We start from the raw sequence: 19,615 nt of genomic DNA on the forward strand, positions 1-19,615 counted from the left end.
TAAGTGGATGTCTATTGTGATGAGGCTCAAGGCTGGTGGTCTGAGAAAATTCTCACATATCTGAAGCCCTAGCCTGACAGCTATCCTAATTCACTTTATTTAGAGATACCTCCACTCCTCACCCCTTTCTCCAATTATCAATGTAGGATCAGTGTAGGAAATTTGGAAAGTATGTAGGAAACGAAGTAAAAACTGAAAACAATAATTATTGTTAACCAACAATGGATTCCCGCAGGAATAGAATATCACCAGGGATAGTTCATGCAAAAGTTGAATCAAGGAGTTTCCAAAATTTGTCTTCATTGTGACAGGCAGCTTGGTAACCAGCTCTTCCATGCAGCATCCATACCTTCTCCCCAAAGATCTAAATTTCGGCCTCTAGGCCCCTCTAAGATGTCTTTCCTTGCTCACTTATTCCCTTGGCCCTAAGGGTGATAGTTTCTTCCTGCAGTTGCTACTTCTGCTACTGCTGAGAGTGCTCATGTTAACAATCTATTTATTAAAGGTTTCCCTCATTGATTCAATGCTGAAAAAGCCTTTGACAAAATTTAATACCCATTCCTGATAAAAGCACTTAATAGGAATTGGTGGATATTTTTAACACGACAAAATGTTTACCTTAGTCCTAAAGCCAGCATCTTATTTAATGGTAAAACACTGGAGACATTTCCACTGAGAAAAAGAAGGTCAGGATGCCCATTATTTCTACTACTATTCAACACTGTACTACAGGTATTAAGCAATGCAATTCGGAAGAAAAATAAATTAGAGGCACAAAAATTGTTAAGGAAGTAAAACCATCTCTAGTTGCAGCTGATATAATGATGCACCAGGAAAACTTTAGAGAATCAATGATAAAATGCAAAAATAAAAGAATTCAAGAAGATAACAAGATACAGAACACACATAAATTAATTGCCTTCATAGCCTAAAACAATAACCAGCACACAATGATAGAGAAAACCCCATTTCAATAACAACAAAGATTACATACTTTAGAAATAAACTTAACAAGAAATATGCAAAAGCTCTTTGAGAAAAACTTAAAAACACTCCTGAAAGAAGCTAAATCATATTGCTCTCAATAAGGATGGTTTCATATCATAAACCTATCACTTAACTAAAATTAGATCCTGATCTCACAAATGCACAATATACTCCAAATGGATCAGGAATCTATTTAAATTTTAAAATGAAATAATACAGCACTAGAAAAACATGGGTAAATTCATCAATAATGTAAAATCAAGAGGCAGTAAAAAATTAATAAACTGTGCTACATAAAAAATTCAACCTGACTCATAGCTAGAGGTACAAAAGAAACTACTCTGAAATATTTTTTTTAACCTATCAGATTTGACAAAAATTAAAAAGCATGACAAACACATTCTGTTGGCAGGGCTGTGGAAAGAGGCACTCTCATACATTCCTAGTGGGAAAATAAGCTGGTACAATCCTTTTGGAGGAAAATTGGGCAATATCTAACAAAAGTACATATGTAGTTATATTTTGACCCAGAAATTCTACTTCTGGGAATTTACCTGAAGGAAGATACATTCCAACAATATGAAAATACACATGCACAATGGTTATTAAATTATAGCATTGTAATGGCAAAATATTGGAAATGATCTAATGACCTAAATGCCCATATACAGAAGAGTAATTGCATAGACAATAGTATATTCACACAATGGAGTACTATGTGGCTGTTAAATTTTTTTTTTTTCAGAAGTTCTCCATGAACTGGTAGTTTCTAGGGTACACTGCAAAGTAGAAAAAATAAAAAATGTAAAAGCGTGACTATAATATGCTATCTTTCATTAAAAAAGAAAATAATAAACATCCATCTATTCATAGATTCAAGAAGAAACTGGATAAATCAGAAAGCATATAGATTAGCTATAGGTAATTAGGATAGAAATGACAAGAGAAAGAACAAGACAAAGAACAGGGAGGTTGACAATTTTTGTGTAGTTCTAACTTTTAGAACTATGCTGTTTCACATACAAAAAAAATTAACAAGAAACGGGCGTTCATTATGAAATACAAACTAATTCCATTACAAATGAGTAACATAACCATTCTGAAAGGGGGAGCTGAGAAATGAACTAATCTACATAACTGTAAAACAATATTTTGATTATGTACTCTAAGACTAAAAAGAAAAGGAACTATACAAAATACTGCACTGGTTAGTAGTTGTTTTTCATAGGGAAATATATGGATTAGTAATTCTGAAAACTGTGTATTCTAGAAAGTTTAGTGAACACATGGAGAGTCCAAGTCAGATTTCTTACTGTTGGACGGGAGTTATACAGAAAGGAGGAAGACTAGAATGAACTTTGTGGTGTTGGTCTGGTATTGGACATATCAACATGGAGTCATGGAGATACACACATATAACAAGTCAGACAATTAAGTTCGTGAACTCATCCTAGAAAAAGTGCTACATACCTCATTGATGAAAACCCCTACCATCACCTTTGAAGTACTCCCCTTGGGAAGCTATGCACTGACGCCAGCGCCTAGTCCACCCTTCAAAGCAGTTTTGGAACGTTTTCTGGAATGGCCATCAGAGCTGTCCTGAATGTCATCAAAATGTCTTCAATATTTCCTTTATCTTCAGGTAAAGAAAGAAGTCATTTGGGGCCAGATCAGGTGAGTAGGGAAGGTGTTCCAATAGTTGTTTACTGGCTAAAAACTCCCTCACAGCGCAGTGAGCTGGTGCATTGTTGTGATCCAAGAGCCATGAATTGTTGGCGAAAAGTTCAGGTTGTCTAATTTTTTTACTCAGCCTTTTCAGCACTTCCAAACAATAAACTTGGTTTAACTGTTTGTCCAGTTGGTACAAATTCATAATGAATAATCCACCTGATATAAAAAAAGGTTACCAACATTGTTGCAACTAATTCACAAACTTAATCATCAGACATATAGATCTAGAAACATCTAGATGTGTACATACATACATTTTCTAGCTCTGGTAAGCGGGCTAGAAGAAATACCATCTCAGTACCAATGACTACTACACTAGTGCCGATTTTTGATTTCTGAATACCATTCTCTAGTAAAAAGAGCCACGGATGCTTAGGAAAATCAGATTCCAGGGCTGGAGGAGGGAAAATACAAGATGAGTCCAGAACATCTACTTGGACATGTCAAAAAGATATGAGATCAACTGGAAGGAGTCGGCATGGGCAAATCTGGGACATTTTGAGTAACAAAATAAATTCTTGTAATGGGTTATATAACCTATAGAATAACAAGAAAATTTGGGTCCATTATCAATAATTGAATAAAGAACAGGGAAGAAAATGTCCTCATAGAATTTCCACTACTAAAAGTAAAAGGAATGATAGAAACAGAATCATTTGGCAAGCAGTACACTAAAAATTGGTAAGAACCATTTGGGGTGGGGCATGAATGCCTGACAATAGTGGGCAAAAGTGTGACGTGAAATAGGAATTTTACATAGTCCCAAGAATTTCCCCACAAGATACTTATTAACTGCAAACCCCAAAGTAAGAAATCTTTTACAAATAACTGGCCTATGCTTTTCAAAAAGTCTAAGGTCATGAAAGACAAAGAAGTATCCTAGATTATAGGAGCTGAAGAGAGATGACAACTAAACACTGTGTGATAATGAAGTGGATCTTCAACTAGAGAGCGTTAGTGGAGCAAATGATGAAATCTGAATAGTCTATAGAACAACAGTATAATAAAAATATTGCAATGTCAATTCCCTGATTTTGACCTGTGGTTGTGTAAGATGTTAACATTTGGAGAACATGGAAATACTTTATAATATTTTCACAGTGTTTTGTAAGTATGAAACTTTTTCAAAATGAAGTTAAAAAAATTAAAAAGTATCTTCACTTGACCAGAAAAGTTAACTTTAACAATCCCTTCACAGTATGTCAAGCTAATCTTGATTGTTAAAGAAAAAAACACTTGAAACTCACAGCCTTCGTTTGTAATTGGTTGAACTAGGTTAAGACTCATAATTCTAAAACGTATTCAATCTTTTTGTTTACTAAGACCTGACTTATTGGGCTGCAGCATTATAAACATTAAAAAACTATAAAGAACTAATGGATGGTAGTGAGAGAATACCTTCGAACACCTAGGGATTTTCAAAGATATGCCAGGGCAGGATCTTCTGCAGCACAGAACGGACAACACTGGCAGTGGAGGAGGAGGACAATGCTATAGAACTGAGTGCTAAGTTAGGTAGACTCCAATGCATAAGAATTTAACATCTCCCATTACTTTGGCCAACAATCTGGGCAAAAGCAACAATCATAACATTTGTTTCTTCTTTGTTAAAAAAACCCCAAAAAAACACACACAAGAAAACAAAAAAACCCAGTAACAATGAAGTGGAATAGAAAATAAGAACACTATTGAGTTTGACAAATTTATTGGTTACTTTAGTAAAGACATTCATCTCAGTCGTTTCTCTCTCCCATCTTGACCTTATGTTAATATTTCAGTTGAGTCAAGAAGAGTATGTAGGAGAGGGATGTTATTTCAACATAAACAGTAAAAGGGACAAAAATGAAAAGTTTGCCTACATTAAAGCAAGTTAAGTTCATGTATCTTGATATAATTAAATCATGTAATAAGAGCTAATAGTCCCATCACATTTCCATTGTTTTATTATACTTGGGGCTTACTCTAACTGTAACTGCATGTGAACAAGTGTTAGGAATATATACAGGCTGCTTCTCTTATTACCCATTAAAAAAGCTGAGTTATTACCTAGTTACCACCATTAAGACAGTCTGAAGCTGCCCGCAAATATAACAGTAATTTTCAAGGAAATGATTATACAGCATTTTTCTTTTATCTATGACTGTGCCTTTAAAGATGTGTTTAACTGTCACATTAAAAAAGAATTCATATACAAAAATACAAAAAGAAAAAAAACAAAACAAAACCCTATAACACACAGCTCTAACAAAGTGGTCGAAGATTCCATAAAATGTTTCAAGATGCATTTTCTTTCCTTATATTTTCAGTACCTAAAACGTGCTTTTGAGAGGCCATAGTTAATATGTATACACTGAAACCATATTATTGTACTAAATAAAAATTCCTATAGTAAGTTCAAATCAAATTGGATTTCACAAGTAACTTAAAAGTTTTGACAAAGTTACAGAAAGTGCATCTTTCTCATTTTCCATCTTCATACAATGCTGACTTTTTTGGTGTTTGTTATCTTTTAAAAATAAAAACAGCCAAATATTTAAGTACTATGTACATTTAAAATTTTTGGTGGTGGTTTGTATTTTAAAAGAAACAGCTTCCTTATGACTTGCCTCAGGTTCTGGTGGCAAAGCTTATAGGAACTAACTATGACAAAAACCAAGAGAAGCACATTCAAAATACTGATTTACTTTGGTAGCAAATAGTTGTTCTTTGAAGACTAATGAAGGTAGACAAGACCCGTTAGGTGAAGTGGCCTATTTCAAATACTTAACAGTTTACATAAAATTTTAAAGTGTTTTTTTTTTCTTTTTTAAAGAGCTAAGCATCTGTATCCACTGATAGCAATGCAATATCTAATTTATGACTTGTAACAAAACAAATGCCCAGTAGGAAAAAAAGCAATATTGTATCTTTATCTAATTTACTTTCAGTCAATAAGTCCAATAACATATTCTTCCCAACACAATACTCCCTTCTCTATAAGGCTGTTCCTGGGAGCCAGAAAGTTTAGGTTAATGAGGAAGTTAAGGTAGACAGTAATTGCTTGCAGTTTAAACAGACAATAACTTTTTGCTTCTGTCTTAGTGTGCTAATAGTTGTCTAAAAAAATATGCAATTCTTAAAAAGGTACCATTTCTGATTTTTTTTAATTATCTGTAACCTTTGGAAACTAATCACATGAAACTACAAAATTAGCAAATGTCCTGAAATCTGTATATAAAACATAAATTACCTCTAATTTCAAACTCTCATTTATTAGTGTACCACTCAATCTTAAAAAAAAAAAAGGCGGCTCCAAAGATATAGTCTTATACCATTCTTTAAAAAGGAAACTGTTCCTTTTAACTTTACACCCACCCCACACCCCAATTTCAAAACACATCATTTAATTGTCTTGGTCATGGACATTTCCAAGATGAGACTTTATATTCCGCTCCCATAGCTTCTGGTTATCAGAAAACCCATGTTTTCCTTTATTGAAGGAGTTTGGTCCTGCTGATGTTGGTGTATCCCTGTGTTAAAAGAAAAGAAATTTATTTAAAATGTTATATAAAGCCTTTTGGGTCATGTTTCTCATTCAAAATACATTTAGCAAAGGCTGAACATCAGAAGCCCCTACAGAGCTTTTTAAAAACATATTTTATTTATTTTACTTTATTATTTTTTTTAATTGGGGAATCGGGGGAAGGGGAACAGACAAGTTGCTCTCCTTTTGTTCTTCAGTCTAGTTGTGGAGGACGTTGCTTCACTGGCCCAAGTTGGCACCATCATTGCTCTTCTCGGGCGAGGCAGATCAGTCCCTGACTTCTGGACAGCCGCTCACAGCGGCTACTGGCCGCTGGCTACACAAGGTAGCCCATGGCAACCCACTGCAGCAGTGGCTGCAGCCTATGCAGTAGCCGGTGACTCATGGCAGCCCAGCTCCAGGTCGAGCTGTTGTTCAGCATCTTAGCTGTAGAGGGTAGTGTCACTGGCCCTCATATGTGAGATCTGAACCGGGGCCCTCTGGTGTCCCAATCCAGCTCTTAACCACCGCGCCACTCGGCTGGCCCTAAAAACATATTTTACACAGACCCAGTCCTAAAATTTCAGATCAGTAGGCCTGAGGAGTGGCCAGGTAAATCTGTAGGTTTAACATTTAAGGTGATGCTGATACATAGCTAAGGGTGGCAACCACTATAGTTTTTAAAATTGTTATTTGCAACCCATTAATAAGGTCATGAGATCAATTTGATGGCTTGCTGTCAGTGTTTATAAAAAAAATGAAATAGAAGAAAAACATGAAGATGTATCACATATGGAAGACTCAGGTCCTTTTAGGAACTCTGTTTCAACATCACATGTTTAGATACATGTATACTGAGTGTTGAGATTGGGTAACAACATCAGATGTATTTCTTGGTTAGATCACAGTATGAAAGGAAGGCGCTGGGACCTAAGTCCCACTGGGACTGTTCCCATTTGAATCCTATACCAAAAATCTGAAAACTAATGCTTGTTTATGGACTTAGCAATTAGTTCTTTGGGAATTTAAACATTTGGTAGAAATGGGGACTTTAATGGGTTTATCTGAAGCTGAACTTTCTTACTAGCCTCTAAGTTATCCATTTATGCATACAAAGACAGGAAACAGAACAACAGCATATTAAAGTTATTTCCATGACAATAGAAACAATGAAGGAAAATAAAAAATATTTTGTCTTATTTTGGTATCTGGCATCTAAGTTACCAAGGAAAAAAGAACATTTTCAATCAAGATTAAGTGGTAGGAATGATATAAGTGAAATGAGTGAAAACCGTTTCTTTCTATATCAAAAAAAAATTTAAATTTAAATCTTAAATCAGACATTTCTCATAGCTATTTCTTATTTGAAAAAAAAATATACAGATTACATGTATCTGAAAAGAAATAGCTTAAGTTGTTATTTTATTAAGATACTCATTTTCTCTTACCGGGAGAGAAAATAATATCACTGATAACTCACAAAACTATTTGCCCAAATACACAAGAAAAGCCTGAACACTAAAAGATTATGTGCAATTTATTCTTGCTCTTAATTCACTAACATTTTCTACAGTATTTATGAAAAATTATAATACCTTCCAATATTCTTCATTCTCATCTTTGCTTCTGGAGGCATTTCCTCTGGTTCACTCTGGAGAAAAAAAGTAAACAGAGATGACTGCATATCGATTTATTAAATTCACTTAATAACGAATATGCTAAATTTTATATCTAAGTCTTTTAGGATTTTCAATACTGTAAATTTTGGTTAAGAGGAGAAAATTACCTTTACTTTTTTAAAATTACATTTAAAAAAAATGCATATCTTCTGGTGTGCTGATTTTACATTTTTTAGAAGTTTGGTATAAACTTGATATTTTAAAACTAAAACCATTTGTTTATTACGTGCTACACATTGTGGTAAATGTTTTAATATGCACAACTTTAAAACCCTAACAATCCTACAAGGTGAGTATAATTACCATCATTCCTTACTATTTTTCCCTACTTATAGCTATTGAAAAGATATGTTTCAAGTCAAGTTCCTTTTAGGTATGTTTTTATGTATAAATGTTGCTGCTGAGCTAAATATTCTTTTTTAAAAGGGTGTCCTTAAGATTCAGCTTAAAGGGTTTCTACTAGTCAAATGTGGAAGCATTTGAGCTTTCTAGCCTGTTAAAAAAAAGTAAGAACCCATGAGCCTACACATGAAAATAAAGAAAAGCTCATCTTTACTTTAAGAGATAAACATAAAAGAGATGAAAGAATTAGAAAAATCATCATTTGGCAAACATAATTGATTCTGGCAAGAATCACCAATGGATGTTAACACTCATGACTAAGTGTTTAAGAAATTCTATTTTCACATATTCTCAAACCGTATCCCCAAGATAAATTTTAATTAGAAAAGGTATAACAGTCACTTGACAGCAGAGAAATCTAGCAGGTATCACTTTAACCAAATGATAAAGTTAACACTGCCAGTAATGGGACATGCTGACAACACGTGCTCCCTGATGCACTGAGAACTTGGAATCACTTCTGTGGTACTCCTGCCAGGAGTGTGAATCTAATCATGAAGAAACATCAGACGAATTCAAGCTGAGGGGCATTATACAAAATAACTGGCCTGAACTCTTCAAAATGTTAATGCCATGAAATACACAGAAAGACCCAAGAATTGTCCAAATTAAAGGAGACTAAATAGATACAATTAATTTCAAAATTAATTAAACTGGACAAATTATATTTGTCCAATATATTTCAGGCTCAGATTACTCAACTATGTTCTACAGAAAAAGAAAGACCCAGATGAAGGTTTTAGATACATGTGTTGTTTTATCTATGAGACAAGTTTACCCTTCATTATCATTACCATCTTATAGCAGAGTGTTGTCTGAACCTGTCCAAAATTTCTTTAAAAAAAAAGTTAAAAAAAAAAAAAAACAGTAAGGGAGGATGCAAAGAACAGAGGGGTAGAAACCACAAGACTTAAGTTTTAGTTCAACACTTGTGTGCATTAGCAGATACTTATGCATACTTTACTTAATTTCTCCATTCCCAAAATAGAAATAACTATATCATATAATTCACAGGGATATATGGAGAGCAAAATAAAGTTATGAGAAAATATACCCAAATTGTTAGGTATTCAAAGTAAGCCATTACTATTATGTAGATGCTTACCATTTCTCTACTTTTACACATGTTGTTCCCTTCTTCCTATATTGTCCTTCCCTCATACAATCTGTACATACCAAAGTGCTTAATAATATTAGAGATGGTTTTAGAGGTGACAGAAAACTTTAAATATGATTCAAGATAGTGCTTTTAAAAACTTTTTTTGGGGAGGTGGGGTAATGAAATACTCTCTTTCCAGAATAAAATCTTACTTGGGTTCCCAAATACCAGACAGATAAAATAATCACTATAAGTGAAATGGGCAGGAGGCCAGGGCCCTGCTTGTTAGGTATCACCTAACTGCACAGTAGCTCCTGAGACATACCCACAGAACCCCAGAACTCTTGGAAAAATAGTTTAAAATTCTGTGCTCTGAGTTGAGCTTTCATTTTACAGTTTAAAAGCTAAGGCTCCACAAAGGTAAAATGATTTATTCACAGGCTTTCTAGTGGTTAATAACTGGACAAACAGGAAGAAAAAAATCCAGATCTTCCCACTGCCAGTCCAGTGGTCTTTCCATGTTGCTCCATCTATTATTCGTACCCAGCCTCTCTTCCTTTCCTGAATTTCCACATCATCTCTTCAGGCACTGGTGATTTTTTGTTTTGTACTATTCTATGTATGAATCTCTGCCTATTACTAGACTGAGTTTCTACAGAACTATGTCTGATTTATGTTTGTAATCTCACTGTGTGTACCATTACAGAAAGCACTCAAATGTGTAGAATGAGTAAATGTCCAAAGGAGAACACAGTGATCATCACAGTAATTCTTTACCTACTGATCTGGGCTCCAGTCATTCCACATTTATTGTTGCCCAAAACTCCTCTACCAATACCTCCAGTCCAGTCAAATGCAGGAGCTCAGGATTTATCACTTGTGATTTGAAAGCCAATGTCTTAGTTTACAAAAGTATTCCTTGGTTTCTCAAAACCCTGCCTAATGTTTTAGTGCCCAACTCATGTTTCTGCTCTTATATATTCTTCCCAATCGCTCCTGTGCCACAGTGTTTGTGCGCTTCTGAATGTATAATTCTTATCTAGATTCCTTATGGCAGCAATTACTCATATACCCCGTAACACTTAATTGTTATACAATGGGGTCACATCTTAAACAGGGGTTAGGTTCTAAAGTCAAAGACTAAGGAAAAAAATCGGTCAAAATTACACTTAACATTTCATATGTCATTCTTAAGCATGGTAAGAGGGGGACACTGTAAAGGGCATGAGGGAGCTAGGACTGCCCAAGAGAACAGCAGATAAGCACTGCATGCTTACTCTGGATTATGTACTTATTGAGTAAAATGAGCAGAATCACCTGCATTGTTTGTTATTCTTCATGGGGCTAAAGGGAGAAAACACTAGAGCTGCCTTTTGCAAGTTGAATGCATATATAATGTCTCATCACTGAAGACTTCAACTATAAAATTAAAGGCGGCAGTACTGAATTTTTCTTTTTTTGCATACTACATACTTCCTAGTACAGACTTAATTATTATTCATAATATGCATTTGTTGATTTGATTCTTAAGTTCCTTGCCCCCAGGATTAATAAATTTTAAATAATCCTACAACCAAACAAAATATAGTAATATCCAGATTTTGCAAGTGTCACAAAAAGAACTCAGAGTTGCAAAGGAAATTTACTAGTACCATTAAGACAACCTACAATTGCCAGTAACATCTTCCTTAAAGAACTGGTTAAAGTAACATAAACAAAACTAGTTGTCAACTTACATCTTCATCTTCATTAAAAGCTGCTGCTACTGAAAGGGTTTTTGGAGCAAGAGTTGGAACAGTTTCTTTAGGCTTCTGAAGAAGAAACATATTACAGAGTATCACATAATGTTTATACAGCCTTGTTTAATATATAAATAATTTATCTTCAAAGATTCAACTTTGTTTACATAGAAACAATAGTAAAAAATTTAGAACAAACTCTGGATACATCCATTCTCTTTTTGAAAACGTGGGTTATCAATGGGTAGGTTTTACTACATTGTCCATTTATTTTCCTTCTGTAAAAGATTTTCTAGTTGGGACCTACAATTTAGTATCATTTAGCTAAGGGGTACCTGCTACAGGTAAGAGAAAATGATTAATAATACTTTCCCATAGTAACATTCAAGTACAGTGTGCCTTGGGCACATAAAAGACAAAGACCCATCTCTCTCTCTACTAGCTAGCTTTCTGCCCTTTGGTCTGTAAACATGCTTTAACCATACTATCTCTTTGCTATAACATAAGTTTTTGAAGTAAATTCTCCTTACTATCTCCAATCCTCTCATCACCCATTCAGCCTTCAACCCACTGCAATCTGGCTTCCTCCCTTATTCCTTCCATGATTCCTCATTCACCCAGAATCAGGTGACCTTGATTCTGTAGGATCACTAATGACTAGTGTGTGGCATTTGGCTCTATATCAGCTCTTTTTTGAAAACACCTGTACCCTGGCTTCTGTGACACTGCTTTTTATCAGCTATTCTCCTAATTCTCTGACCTTTTATTCTCTCTCCCCTCCCTTAGATGACAGATACTCAAGAGTCTACCATTAGTGACCTTTCCTTCTTTACACTTCCCTGGTCAATTTCATTCATTCCCAAAGTTTTAACTACCAAAATCCTATGTCTACCTCCAAATAGGATGTCATCTGCCCACTGCACAGAGGACAGCTCCACTTAGAGCTCCCATAGGTATGTTAGTTTCACAGTGTTTCTAAGTACCCAAGCCAGAAAATCTTTTCCTCTACTCACACAGTTTATTGTAAGGTTCTGATTAAATTTCTATTAAATAGACTTAAATTTCCCTCTGCCTCCCCATCATACTACCACAATACCAACACCTAAGGCCGCTTAGCATTACTTGCTTGAACTACTGTTAGAAACACCATCTCCCCACTTTCTACTTTTCCCCCCTTCTAATCCTCAATACTGAGTGATCTATACAGAGTGATGTTTTTTAAAATGCAAATTTAAGGAGCAAGACTTCTTATAATGTTCCATGGCTCTGCTAGAACCTAAAGAATAAAGCCAAACTATAATACGGAATACAAGCCCTTTATGATTTGGTCCGATGGTCTCAATTTGGGGGTTTTCTATTCTACATTTGCATTCCACACACTTTCCAACTACAATTTCCTGAATGCACTGGGTGGGTTTATATCTAAGCTGCCTTTCCATGAAATTCCTTTTATCTCAGATGCTCATTTGCCTCCTGCCTACACTTAAGGCCAACTCAAACATCACCTTATCAGTGAAATCTTCTCTGACCTGCTGAAATAAACTTACATTTCTTCTTCTTCTTCCATAACACACAAAAAATACTTTTTATAAACAATGTTTGCTTTTGAAGGAATAAACAATGTTAATTTGGAAATTATGCATAGTGATTCTAAAAACAACCTTTAATCTTTTAAAATCATGTATCTGATGTTATAGATACAACATAAAACACAAGTAATTATTTTTTGGTTGATCAACTATCTTTTCACATCATATAATCAAAAGCAACAATTTCAACTATTTTTTATACCCTACATGTCAATCCCCCAAGAAGATTGTTTACATGATAGTTTATTTTGAAAATGGGTTTTTGTTTTCCAAAGATTAAGTTTTATTGAGTAGGTTTTTTCAAACACAACCCTCCATTCTAATGTGATCAACAGTAATTAAATCATGTCAATGATTTAGAAAAAGCAGGGATTTGGATATCTGACTTAGGGGATATGTTGAACCACAGTAAAATTTATTATCAAGGGAAACATCTATATGAGAAGTGTACATGAGAACACGTTTAATGACTATCTGTAAAAGGTAAATATTTATGCAGTTAGGTCTACGCAACTTTTTAAAAAACTTAGGTTAAACAAAAAGGATCAGTTCGAACAGGGAGACTAGTCACTTCAAATAATGAAGTCACAAGATAAATGTCTTTTGTTCAGACTTAGTTTAAAAAAAAAAAGAAAAAGGCAAAACAGCATAGGGTGGGAGTTGGAGTTCTGAGCAATGACAGCTCTCTTAAAACTAGAAGTGTAGCTCAAACTCTAGGTGGAACCTGATTCATTATCTTACTTGTAAGATTTTTGAATGAACATCTAATGCAGAAAAAAGCTGTATGCATTTGGCAACACAGCATTAACTTTCACAGAACAGACATGAATAAATAACTCAAAAGGAATTTTAGGATTTTTTATCCTCACACAAGAATGTAACTATTTTCTAAAGCCAACAGCAATACACTATAAGTGACTTAAAGAAGAGATCTATTTGGTTGACCCATTTAAAATTGTCACTTTTATTGGTCAGAAAGAGTAAAATTTTTAAACCTCATGTCCTTCCATCTAATATTTCAAATACTTTTCTAATATTTCAAATACTTTCCAGACACTCCATGGTTCATAAGTATTAATTCAAGGTTTACATATTAAAACAAGGGGTCAAAAGTTCATCTGAAAAGTACTGTTACAGGGTATCAGTGTTCACTTGTAGCTCCAAAATAAGGTAATCAGGATGCTTTTCTTATCAAGCAATACCTTATAAATATTAATCTTCTAAGATAAAATAACTGACTGCTAGATATTTAACATGATTTTTTATTTTACTTTTATTGTGAAATACCCATTTTTTAAATGTTTCAGTTGTACAACACAGTGCAATAGTTATACTTTTTACCCCTCAAAGTGACAACCCTTACATTAACATTACTAGATTTAAAATAAGAAAAATAAGCTGAAATTCTTCCTGAAAATATTTTTCAGAGGTTTTGCTCAGCTTAGAAAAATTCTAAGCTATTACTTTATAATAATATCATCCCTATAATAGTTGTTCCTTCTCATATTCTAAATCTTTTTAAAAAATAACTTTGAGATATCGTTCATCCAGATCTTTCTTAAACACAGAGCTAATAACTTCTTAAATGCTTATATATATGAGCTAATGCACCCACCTACCCTTTTATACCTAATTTACCTAACCCAGTTAAAGCAAGTTTCCAAAACAAATTCTTAAGGCCCATTAAGAACAGCATATATAAAACAACAACTCACACTTGATCCAAGTTTGATGGATATGGCTGAGGCTTTCTTTGTCGTCTGACTACCTATGGCAAATCCAAACTTGGAGATCTTTGTAGGCTTTGTTGGGAAGTCTGCAGCTTCTTCTTCAGCTGATCGCTTCTCAGCGCTGCGACTGGAACTTTCCCCTCCATTACTGGAAGAAACAGTCTTAGTTTTCACAGGTTTTTCTGCTTCTTCTTCAGGTCCTGGTGAAGTCGAAACAACTTACCAAGATGAGCTATTTTTACTGAGCAGAGTGATGGGAGCAGCAACCTCAAAAAGCATCGTTATAAGGAAGATACCTCTGCAGTTGTCACCTACTGACCCAACAGTCTCTTCCACTGTTTGTTAAGAGTACACAGCAGGAAATGAGATTGTGTGGCAGTAGAAGAGGCTCCCATGAATTAACTAGCACAAAATACAGAGCAATTTAAACTTATAAACATAAGAGTTCACAAAAAGTAAAGGCCCTTCGACTTAACACTATTATATAAGTTGTTCAATAATTTAGTTATTTGTGCGATTTTGGTTTTTAAACTAAGGCCTATAAATTCTTCTACACAAACTAGTTTGTGAGCAATTAGTCACATCATAGGGATAACACATTTGACTAATAAATTCTAATATTCCTCAATAACGTACTATAGTTATACAAAGCACCTAGTTAATGAACAGCCCCTTATTACCTGACTACAATGTTAATCAAGTCTGGAGTATTTTTTTTGAGTGATGTGTTTCTCATGTACATCTCACACAATCTTTACTTGTAAAGGAAGTTCAAGGAAGATTTCAAGGTTACCACCTTTTAAGTAACTTAATTCTACTCTGAAAGCTTGGTTATCGCCTGTTTTAAGCTAATCTTAAGAGCCTTTAACAATCATACTTAGGTTTATACATTTTTTCTCATGAAAGAAAAATGAGCTAAGTGTAATTTGAAACAGTATAAGGCGCGCGCGCACACACACACATACACATATATATGTTTGGAATGTAAGATGTCTTTCAGTAATTTTGCTCGTTTGTATTAATCAATGATGAAATTAGGTCACATCTTGAATATCTTAGGTCTGTTGTACAAGGCTATTTAAGAACATACTGGGGCGGGGGGGAACATACTAGGAGGTAAGACAGAAGACTATTACTAAAATTTTTATTTTCTTTCCCCGGTTTACCAATTCACTCTATAGAATGTATTCTGCTACAATGGATAGTTTATTTATGGAGAAAGAGAATATGCTCTAAGGCAGGGGTCAGCAAACTGCAGCTCACGAGCACATGTGGCTCTTTGGGTACATACATGTGGCTCTGAAGTAAAATTGAAAATGAAAATAAAACTATCACAGTTTCATTTATAAAATTTTTAAAGGATATTATTCACATAATGGTGATTATGTAAAAATATATTTATGGCTCTCGAATAATTTTTCCTTTTTAATTTGTTTTTTTGTTCTTTAATTTTTTTTTTAGTTTTGTTTGTTTGTTTTGTGTTTTCTTTTGAATACTTTTTAAATTGTTGTGAGGACTGGCTCCTCCAGGGTTCGGCAAACTTTTGAGATGGAACGTACCCAAAGAACCGCAGTTTGCCAACCCCTGCTCTAAGGGATGGTCCTGTCAATAGCTAAGAAAGCAGGACAAAAAGCTAGAATCGGAGGGAAAGGGGGAAATTAAACACAAACAGACTGACAAGTAACAGGATGAAACACCGGAAGCTACAGATCTCAATCTATATGATTTTGGAATTATAGGGTCTCTAGTTAATAAGCACTTTGAACAGAACATTGGATTTTGTTTAGAGGAAAAATAAAAGAAACTCGTTATACCTTTGGACAACAGGTGAGAGTTGTAATGACAATGTAGGGGAAGAATTAAGCAGGGTTAGTTAGGTTTTGGGGATTTCCCCAGGAGGTGCCAATCACTTTAGATATGAAATTACAAAAGTACCTAAAGAATGAAAGATGCTATCAAAGGTTGAAATACAGAACTCAATTTAGAATTTCTTAAAAAAAACCAAAAAACACTATGCAAAATTTTTTCAAAGTCTATGTTTATAACTAAAATCATTTATGCTGAATTTTATTCTGCTTTCTATTTATAGTTTTAATCAGGCATGAAATTTAGAGTAAAACCTAAACAGTGATTAACCTCTCTAACAGCACTGGTGTGCAGCTTAAATGAGAACATATTCAAGACCCTCCTAGTGTCTGCCATAATAAATGTCAATTTCATTAAAGGATCTCAGGTAACCTAAAATGCCCTGAAATGACCCTGATTATAATATGAATAGCTCTTCTCTAAAATTTCTGTTTATTTCAAGGAATAACAAAAATTTAGCCAAAGGGAGGAAAAAATTCTACCTAAGCCCTCACCCTTAGCATTCTCTCTTCACTTTAAGGTGACAGCAGGTGGTTCAAGTACATAGCTTCTCTTGTTGACATAAATTTATGTTAACTATGGAAGTAATCTCATTAAAAAATACTCATACTTCCAACTTACTGGATTGTTCAATAGGTAAGTCCCTAAGACAAACTTCAGAGTGTTTCAAAACAGTGCCCACTTGCCACAAAACTATCAATTTAGCAATATCCACTGTATTAAATGTTTTAACTATCATCCCTTTGTACAATTTCGTTAAAAATATCTGACATTCAAAAATGGTTTATATGCAACAGCACTATTTTCTTGTAAAGGAAGGGATACCCAAGGCAAATTATTTATAAATTGTTAAAGGACATTACTTATTCTAAGTCACCACCATGATTTTTAAATACCGATTAGCAAAGATAATTTTATACCATCCCTCCATACAAAAAGATGCCAAAATAAAAACATCAATATTCATACTACAGAGCTAATTATCCGTAATTGAAGGGGTGGTAGATAAATTATATAATGGAATTATGCTGACACTTAAGGTTCATTTTGGGCAGTATGTTAAATACATCTCCTATACTTTCAGTCAAGGCATTTAAAAACCCAGTCTAAAAGTTAAAAGATAGTTGAAAGGCCAAATTATATTCTTTAGGCTACAGGTTTTTGATTTTCCTCAAACTACTACTTTTTAATGTAATTTTACTCCATAATTTCCATGACAATAATTTTTGAAGGGAAAAAAATTCCTGAGGATTTTTTAAACAACTATTGTTTCATAAACTGTTTTGCCAGTAAAAAAAAACGGGGGAATGGGGAGGAAGGAGTGTTTTGGATCAACTAACAGCACTCACTGTACATGTTTTTTAATGAGCAAGTTCTGGGTCCAAAGTAACTGAACATTACACTTTTCTCAATTTTGTTCCCAAGGCAATTCACATTAAACATTACGTTAGTAGGTTCTAACAGTTGCTTTTATAAGCTATTAATATTCTCTATTTTCTCATGTTATATACTTTCAGAAATTAGAACTTGAGCGAGTTAGAATAGACAGTAATACTTAAAACGTTCTAAAGATATTATGATCAGCTCGCACGTGTTGTCTTGTTATGACAAAGGGCGGGCTGGATATATTACATGTTTTTTTCCCCCCTAAAACACAAGACCCAAATTTACGGGGGTGGAGGGGAAGGAATAAAGATAGCTGTAACCTGAGTTTACGTCGTAACAATAGACAGGAAGAGTCATACTAGCCTATTTAGCTACCTAAATATCTGGCATGCAGATAGCAGGCAACGGCCTAATTCAGAAAAGGCAGACACTTCAAAAAATGGCAACCAAACCCTATCCCTAGACCCCGCGGCTTAAAGCAGCCGGCAGGAAAAGGTATTCCTCTTTTCCTCCACCGCCTCGACCCATCGCGTTACGGGGTCAGTATTCGGCTTTAAAATAAAGGAAAGAGCAAAGGCCGGGTCGTCCACCTCCTCAGCGAAAGGAAAGCAGCAATCGAACCCTGAGGTGTAACTGAGAGGCCGGCACCGTCGGAAACTCGGCCCGCGGCCACTGCTCGGTTACTCCCACTGTGTGTGCGCGTTTTGTGTGATGTGCGTCTCCAGTGTGGCGGTAGCGGTTCCTGCATCGCCGCTCCTGGGCCCACCCCGAGTTCGAGCCACCTTTCTGGTGCCCATCTCCCTTCTCCTCGGAACTATGGCCTCCGCTGGGGGCAGGAGGTGACCAAAAGTGGCCGACAATCCCCCGGCAAGGAGGCAATGTGGGCCCGGATCCCAGCGGGCCGCACCGGGCGTGCCCGGGGCTCGTCTGGGCCCAGCACCTGGCCGGTGAATGCCACATCCGCCCATTCTCGCCCCCGCCTACGTCCCCCACCCCGGGGAGCTCAAAGAAAAGCCCAGAGCATCCCACTCAGCCCGCGACGCTGGGGTTGTGTTCACCTCCGGCGGCTCCAACTCGCTGCGGCTTCTCAGGCTTCTCCTCTCCCGCCTTCCCGTCCGCCATCTTCCCTGCCGCGGCCTCCCTGCAGCCACGCCACGGACGTCACGGCCCCGCCCAGTAACCACTGAGTTGAGGAGATGGCGGGCGAGGTGGCAGCCTAGAGCGGCCCCGAAGAGTAAAAAGGCCTTTCGGAAACGGAAGTGGATGTGACATCATTAACGAGACCCCACGGAAGGAAGGGCGGGGAAGGCAGAGTGGGTTCTATGAGAACTGGTTAGGGGCTTTTACTGGAGGTTGATTAGATTTTCATGATCCAGTGGCGGATCCAGAGAAGTGAGGGGAGGTGGGATCATCACTCTGGAAACGGTGGAATCGTGAAAGGTTTCTACAGACTGGAGTGTGGTTGCCGCTGAAGCTAGCAGGCTCTTTCATTTTGGTCTTGCTGAATCGCTTGTGCCTCCCCCCCCCCCAAAAAAAAAGTAGGGCTGTATTATTTTTCCAATTTAAGAGAGAAATTAGCGTTTATTGAGCGCCCTCTTGTGTTAGACTCTGTTTCGTTTAATCCCCACCATAGTCCAATACGGAATTATCCTCTTTTATTTAACTGTGAGAGTTGAGGCCTGAGAGTAATTTGTCCACGATCACGTAGCCAAGTGGTAAAACTACTGTTTTTCTAAAGGCCGCAATTTCTGTATCAAGTTAGGAGAAGTTATTTTATTAAGCGAAGACTTCAGTAATTTCTGCCTTACTTAGAAATCTTATGTGGATCCCCAGGGTTTGCAAAATGAAGTCCAAGTTATATTGCGACCCAGCCTAGTTTTTCAGCCTCATCTTCCTTTTTTCTCT

The 19,615-nt window shown here is 35.8% G+C and overlaps 1 protein-coding gene across 1 annotated transcript; it reads right to left on the reverse strand.

Moving 5' to 3' along the window:
• Positions 1–4,406: 4,406 nt before the first annotated feature.
• Positions 4,407–18,877, reverse strand: PCNP (PEST proteolytic signal containing nuclear protein). The gene is made up of 5 exons (XM_019648376.1): positions 18,769–18,877; positions 14,444–14,658; positions 11,137–11,211; positions 7,816–7,871; positions 4,407–6,227 (listed from the first exon to the last, which is right to left on the reverse strand). The coding sequence occupies exons 1-5, from the start codon at positions 18,830–18,832 to the stop codon at positions 6,101–6,103; spliced, it is 537 nt and encodes a 178-aa protein (XP_019503921.1). The 5' UTR covers positions 18,833–18,877; the 3' UTR covers positions 4,407–6,100.
• Positions 18,878–19,615: the final 738 nt, after the last annotated feature.

The sequence above is a fragment of the Hipposideros armiger genome, unplaced genomic scaffold (genome assembly GCF_001890085.2).
Source record: "Hipposideros armiger isolate ML-2016 unplaced genomic scaffold, ASM189008v1 scaffold_125, whole genome shotgun sequence".
NCBI classification, from domain to species: Eukaryota; Metazoa; Chordata; class Mammalia; order Chiroptera; family Hipposideridae; genus Hipposideros; species Hipposideros armiger.